This window comes from Nyctereutes procyonoides, unplaced genomic scaffold (genome assembly GCF_905146905.1).
Source record: "Nyctereutes procyonoides isolate TBG_1078 unplaced genomic scaffold, NYPRO_anot_genome, whole genome shotgun sequence".
Taxonomy (NCBI): domain Eukaryota; kingdom Metazoa; phylum Chordata; class Mammalia; order Carnivora; family Canidae; genus Nyctereutes; species Nyctereutes procyonoides.
The window spans coordinates 33,437,702-33,445,147 of record NW_026575140.1 but is presented as its reverse complement, the minus strand read 5'-3'; the positions used below and the strand labels follow the sequence as shown (position 1 = coordinate 33,445,147).

General features: G+C 43.4%; 1 protein-coding gene across 1 annotated transcript; it reads left to right on the top strand.

The window, feature by feature from the left end:
• The first annotated feature begins 2,202 nt into the window (after window positions 1-2,202).
• LOC129497382 (U5 small nuclear ribonucleoprotein 40 kDa protein-like) lies at window positions 2,203-3,735 on the top strand. The gene has a single exon (XM_055306224.1). The coding sequence runs from the start codon at window positions 2,203-2,205 to the stop codon at window positions 3,265-3,267; it is 1,065 nt and encodes a 354-aa protein (XP_055162199.1). The 3' UTR covers window positions 3,268-3,735.
• Window positions 3,736-7,446: the final 3,711 nt, after the last annotated feature.

Sequence of the window (7,446 nt, the reverse complement as noted above, 5' to 3'; positions counted from 1 at the left end):
CTAGGCAGAGGAAACTACCCTTCCTCCTGCTGGGATAGTAAAGGAGTAGCTAAAGTGGCATCAAGTTGTGACTTCTTTTCCTGTTGGGTCTGCAATTGATTTAGAATGGTAAGGTGTTAGAGCTCTTCGCTTTGGCCCCCTGCCTTCATTTTAAACAAAATTTACTTTTATTAATTGCCACAGAAAATGTGATATTCTCTTTCTTCATAAACATTGAATTCTGTTCCTTGACAGTTCTGTTCTTTAAGAATCTCAATGATCCATTGGTCTGGTATAGCTGTATAGCTGCCGATTCTGCAGGAAGACTCCCTGAAACTTGATCATTTACCCCTCAGTCTCAATTACTTTTAATATTTACATTCATAATCAAATTATTTGTCTATAGGTTGTATTGGATTTGGTTTGATGATCTAAGAGAGACTGAAAGACAATGATTTCCAGTGACATAATTTTTGGGATCTTCTTTATCTTTCAAACTTGTATCAGTTTCATAGGGAATTCTTTGTCATTTACCTTATATATGTACAACTTCTTAATTCTTCCTCATAAGAAGAAGCCTGTAGATGTGATTCTTACCCATGTAACTTTGGCTAGTGCCCTGATGCTCATATTCGGAGGGATTCCAAATATATCTTTTGGAATTAGACTGGAGATGGGTAATACTGGATGTAAAACAGTGCTGTATATTAGAGGGTTACCCAGAGTATTTATCTGTGTACAACTGCCCTCCAGAGTACACTTCAGGCAGTGACTATTACTCCAAGTAGTCGTAAATGGGCCTGACTCAAATTCAAAATCTCTCCAATCACTCAACCCGCTTTACTTTTCTTCTGGATGATCAACATGGCCATCTATTCTATGATCATTTTATGAACTGTGGCCAACAGGAATACCACCGATGATAGATTTGGGTATCAGATTGCTTATTGTAAAAACAATGCATATGATGGTCAGATATCATCAATATTTCTAAATGCAGTATTCATTCAAGATTTGTCCTTTCTCTCCCTGATGACCTGTAGTAGTATCTACATGGTGAATATCCTTTACAGACACCACAATGCAGCTCAGAAGGTTCGCAGTACCATCCAGTTTTCATCACACTCTGCTGAGAACAAAGCTACTCATGTTATTCTCATACTGATGAGCTGCTTTGTTTTCTTTTACTGGACCAATACCTTTATTACTATTTATTTATTTTATGCAAGTAAGAAAAAGCAGCAACTGGAGAAGTTTTGACTTTTTTTTCATCATGTTACCTGATCATCTGCTCTTTCTTTCTAAATAAAAATGAAAATAATTCTTTTTTAATATTTTTAATTTTTTCAACTTATTTATTTATGATAGAGAGAGAGAGAGAGAGAGAGAGAGAGAGGCAGAGACACAGGCAGAGGGAGAAGCAGGCTCCATGCACCGGGAGCCCGATGTGGGATTCGATCCCAGGTCTCCAGGATCGCGCCCTGGGCCAAAGGCAGGCGCCAAACTGCTGCGCCACCCAGGGATCCCCGAAAATAAAATTTCCACAATAAATTTCATGGAAAAAGAAAAAGATTTTTCTCTTCTTAAAGAAAATTCATTGATCATGGGAACACTCCTTAGCATTCTTCTGCAACACAGGAGTCATTTGTATGAATATAGAGTAACATGCTTATCAATGACATGAGTTACATTTATTGTCCCCATTGAACTGAGTTAACAATCCAAAGAGGTATAATTTATTGTCAATTTACAAAACATTTTATATTTTTTTATTTTTTAAAAGATTTATTTATTTATTTTTGAGAGACACAAAGAGGCAGGGACATAGGCAGAGGGAGAAGCAGGCTCCCTCCAGGGAGCCTGATGTGGGACTTGATCCCAGGACCTGGGGTCATGCCCTGAGCTGAAGGCAGATGTTCCACCACGGAGCCACCCAGGTGCCCTAATTTACAAAACATTTTAGAGATTAAATGTATGGTTTAGAAAATGATGCCACGTATATAAGTTTTAAAATTTTATAAAATAATAGCACATACATAATGTAGAATTTTTTGTAACATCAGAAATATTATCACACAATTAAAGAAATCAATAAACCCCTAAAAAGGTAGTGGGTACTTTTTGGTATAAGGTAATCCTAGCCCTAAGCAAGGTAATGAAAAGTGTGTGTTTATTAAATTGTGCTCTATATTTTTTTATGTCAGAAATATGTCATATTTGGCCATGATAGAACAGCAAAAGCGCAAAAGCCCGGAGTTGCCACTGGTCCCAGTCAAGCGGCAGCGGCATGAGTTGCTGTGGGGAGTGGCGGGGTCGGGCCCCGGAGCTGGGCAGCAGCAGACGGCGCTACAAGCGGGACCTCCAAGGTGTTCCTCCCTTCAGGCTCCAATCATGCTTCTCTCAGGACATGAAGGGGAAGTGTACTGCTGCAAGTTTCATCCCAATGGATCCACCTTAGCATCTGCAGGCTTTGATCGACTGATACTGTTGTGGAATGTCTATGGTGACCGTGATAACTATGCTACATTGAAAGGACACAGTGGGGCTGTGATGGAGCTGCATTATAACACGGATGGCAGTATGCTGTTCTCTGCATCCACAGATAAAACTGTGGCAGTGTGGGATAGTGAAACAGGTGAGAGGGTTAAAAGGCTGAAAGGACATACTTCCTTTGTGAATTCCTGTTATCCGGCCAGGAGGGGCCCTCAGCTTGTCTGCACTGGAAGTGATGATGGAACAGTTAAGCTTTGGGACATCCGGAAGAAAGCAGCCATCCAGACATTTCAGAACACCTATCAGGTGTTAGCTGTGACCTTCAATGATACAAGTGATCAGATTATTTCTGGTGGAATAGACAACGATATCAAGGTCTGGGACTTGCGCCAAAACAAGCTAACCTACACCATGAGAGGCCATGCAGATTCAGTGACTGGCCTGAGTTTAAGTTCTGAAGGCTCTTATCTCTTGTCCAATGCAATGGACAATACAGTGCGGGTCTGGGATGTCCGGCCATTTGCTCCTAAAGAGAGATGTGTGAAGATATTTCAAGGAAATGTGCACAACTTTGAGAAGAATCTTCTGAGATGTTCTTGGTCACCTGATGGAAGCAAGATAGCAGCTGGTTCAGCTGACAGGTTTGTGTATGTGTGGGATACCACAAGCCGGAGGATTTTGTATAAGCTGCCTGGACATGCTGGCTCCATCAATGAAGTGGCTTTCCACCCTGATGAACCAATCATTCTCTCAGCATCCAGTGACAAGAGACTGTATATGGGGGAGATTCAGTGAAGATATGAAATGGAAGACACCCGCCCCAACGGCTGCTTGGCCCCTGAGACCTCAGGCGTCATAAGTGGCATCCAGCAGTGCCCAGGCTAGCAGCCTCCCTTCAGATGAAGACCATTCCTAGGAAAAAGCAAGGAGGAGGTGGCCATGTTCCAGCAACCACTGGTACCCCTTCCACCAGGATGATTAAGACAAGCTGACAGTGGCCTCTAAAAACCACCGGCCAGATTTCAGGAACTGTTTGGGATTTTTTCCTCTTTTATTTTTAGGTAAGATTTCTTCAAAGAGACAGACACGGGTTGGTTGGTAGTTTCTTGTTTCCTAATACAGGCCGAAGACAGGGAATGTCACTGAAATTTGTTCATTGGGGATTTTTTTTTAATTCAATAACTGGCTTGTATAATATTTTTCTTTCTGTGTTTCTCTGAGTCATTTTGTATTAAAAACCAAATAGATGCCTTTTTACAAGAAAAAAAAAAGAAATATGTCATATTTAATTTTTAAACAGTATTATTTGCACATAAATTCAGAAATGTGTTTAAATTTGCAATAATTTTTTACCTATGTTTAAGATAAAGAAGGAACAAGATTTCAAAATACTCTGAAGATTATTGCCCTGAGAACTATTGAATATATAGGTGACTTGAGGTTTGAATTGAAGATCGAAAGAAGGGGGCAGGGCTGCCTGAGTGGCTCAATTTATTAAGTGTCTGCCTTCAGTTCAGGCCATGAACTCAGGGTCTTGGGATAGAGCCCCCCGCTGAGCTCTCTGCTCAGTGGAGGGCCTGCTTCTCCCTCTCCCTCTGCCTGCTAGTCTGCCTACTTGTGCTCTCTCTTTCTGTCAAATAAGTAAATAAAATCAAAAGAAAGAAAGAAGAAAGAAAGAAAAAAGAAAGAAAGAAAGAAAGAAAGAAAGAAAGAAAGAAAGAAAGAAAGAGACACAGAAAGGTCAACACCCAAGAACAAGGTATCTCCTACAGGCAGAGAAAATAAGACAGCTTGTCACAATTACACCTTATGACAAAGGGCTACATGCTCAGCTTATGATATAGTAGAATAGTATAAATCAGATGGTTCCAGCATGTGGTTGGGAAATAAGGTATAGATTCAGGTTTGGGCTTAGGGTCAGGGTCTGGGGTTAGAGGTTTGGGGTCAGGGTCAGGGTTAAGTTTAAACATAACTGACCCTCTTCTCTCCTCCATCTCCCTGGGCCCCCAAGGTGGACAGGATTTGCCCAGGGTCACATACAAGTCCAGGATTGAGCTGAAGCATTGGTTTCCTGCCCTTTGGTCCTGGGCTCTAATAGAAGAGTGAAATGTCTCCCTGGTCACTGACTGTTTCATATCCAACCCAACCCTAGTCAAGGGTTGTGGAGGATGTCAGAGGTCATATTCTTTCCACTCTCTCACCTGGGAAGAGTGCTGCTGGCCCCATTTTGCCTGGTAGCTCCAGGTGCCAGCACAGCCCTGACCCATGAAGGCACTCAGTAGACACATGTGGATTTATACAGGACTGTGTGCATGGGCCCAGCAGTCTCCATGTGCACTCTTCTTGCAGGCTGGTGGTGCCTTCCTGGGACCCTTCACTTGCATGTACCACAGTTTACTTATGGATTCATCTGTTGAAAGACATCCTGATCTATTAAAGTTTTTAGCTATAATGAATAGAGTTGCCATACATAATTGCATGCTAGTTTTTGTGTAGAAATCGTTTTTTCAAAGCAGTTGTGTAAATATTGAAGTGTGACTGTTGGACCCTAAGGTGAGATTTATTTAGCCTTGAAAAAAACTGCTAAACTGTCTTCCAAAGCAACCGTACATACATCCTCAGCATGAAGGAGCATTCCTGTCATATGCCACCCTCCAGAGGCTGGTATCCTTATTTTTTTGACTTTAGCATTTCTAGTAGGTGTGTAGCACTATCTCACTGTTGTTCACATTGGTAAGATGTAAGGGTAGTGGTAGTGGTAGTGGTAGGTGATTGTGTAGGGATGGGGTAGGCATAGGGTTAGGGTTAGGGTTCTTGTTAGGGTTAGGATTTGGAATAGGGCTAGGGGTAGGGTTAGAAATAGGTTTAGAGGTAGGGATGGGGTAGCAGTAGTATATGGGTTGAGGTAGGCTTGGTGTTAGGGTGTAGGGTAAGATTAGGGGTAGGAGTAGGGTTAGGTTAGAGGTAGAGGTAGCGTTAGTGTTAGGATTATGGGTAGGAGTAATGGTAGGGGTTGGTGTTGGAGTAGGGTTAGAGTTAGATGTAGAGTTAGGGGAAGGGGTAGGGGTAGGTTTAGGGATAGAGTTAGGGGTAAAGGTAAGAATAGGAGCAGGGTTATGGGTAACTCTGAGAACAACCGTTCCTTGAATGCAGCTTTCTTTTTTTTAATTTTTTTTAATTTTTATTTATGTATGATAGTCACACACAGAGAGAGAGAGAGAGAGACAGAGACACAGGCAGAGGGAGAAGCAGGCTCCATGCACCGGGAGCCCGACGTGGGATTTGATCCCGGGTCTCCAGGATCGCGCCCTGGGCCAAAGGCAGGCGCTAAACCGCTGCGCCACCCAGGGATCCCCTGAATGCAGCTTTCAATGAGCCCCTATCATAATGGAGTTAGAACTTATCTCAATAGTAGGTGTGGGGCACAATGGAAATGCACTGTACATGTAGGGTTAGGGGTAGGAGTAGTTTTAGGAGTAGTGGTATGGTTAGAGGTAGGGTTAGGGGTAGGTGTAGACTTTGAGGAAAGGATAGGGTTAGGGGTAGTGGTAGATGTAGCAGTAGGTCACGGGTAGGAGTAATAGGGTTAGGGTAGGTTTAGGGGTAGTGTTAACTGTTGAGATACAATCAGGGGTAGAGGTATGTAAGTGTGAAGTTATGGCTATGATAAGATGTAGGTGTATGATTAGGGATAGGAGTAATTTTAGGGGTAGGAGTAGGTTTAGAGTTAGGGTAGGTTTAGGGGTTGGGATATGAATACGAGTAGGGGTAGGGTACAGTAGGGTTTTGGTTAGGATTAGGTGTATGGGGAAGTATACAGGTAGGAATATGGTTAGGGGTAGAGTCAAGGGTAAGTTAGGGTTAGGGGTAGGGGTAGTTTTAGGGGTAGTGTTGGGGTAGGTTTAGAATAGGGGTAGTGTTAGGGGAAGGGTAGCAGTAGGATTAAGGTTAAGTGTAGGGGTATGAGTAAGAGGGATATGTGTAGAGGTAGGATTAGGGCTAGGAGTAGGGATCAGGGATTGGTAGGGATTGTGGTAGGGTAGAGGTAGTGTTAGGGATTGGGTTAGGGGTAGGGATATAGGTATTGTTATGGGTTAGGGGTAGGGATATGGGGTTGGGAAGGGGTAGGCTTATGGGTATGGTAGAGTTAGTGTTAGTGTTAGGTTTGGGGTAGTAGTAGGAGTTGTGTTAGGGTTAGGATTAAGGGTAGAGGTAAGGATAAGGATAGGGGTAAGATTTGGGGTAGTGGTAGGGTAGGAGTACAGTGGGTGTGGTAGGGTCGGGGTAGGGCTAGGAGTAGAGGTAAGGGTAGGTGTAGGAGTAGGGCTAGGGGTACTGAAAGTGGTAGGCATAGTGGTAGGAGTAGGGTTAGGTGTAAAGGTAGGGGTATGGGTAGGTGTAGGGGTTGGGTAGGAATAGCGGAGTGGTATTTGAAGGGTTAGGGGTAGGTGGGGTACTTGAAGGGGTCGAATGTGTGTAGGTGTAGCATTAGTGATAGGAGTAGTGTAGCAATACAGTTAGGTGTAGGTGTAGGGATAGGGATAGGGGTAGGGTAGGGGTAGGGATAGGGGGAGGCGGAGGTATAGAGGGTAGTCTAGATTTAGGAGTAGGTTTAGGTGTAGGGGTAGGAGTAAGGTTTGAGGTAGGGGTAGGGTTATGGTTAGGATTAGTTGTAGAGGTAGAGATAAGGGTTGTGGTAGTGTAGGAGTAAGGTTAGGGTTAGGTGTAGGGGTTGGGGTAGGGTTGGGGAGGGGTAACAGTAGGTGTAGGGTTAAGGTTAGGGTTAGGGGTAAGGTAGTGGTAAGGGTGGAAGTAGGGTTTGGGGTGGGGTTATGGTAGGGATAGGTGTAGGTGTAGGGTTAGGGGTAGCACTACAGTTAGGGGAAGGGTTAAGGATAGGAGTAGGTGTAAGGATATTGGTAGGTTTAGGATTGGGGATAAGCTTATGGTTAGGGATATGGGCAGGAAAGGGTT

Coding starts and splice junctions, on each gene's coding strand:
- LOC129497382 (XM_055306224.1), top strand. CDS start 2,203: ATGATAGAACAGCAAAAGCGCAAAAGCCCGGAGTTGCCACTGGTCCCA.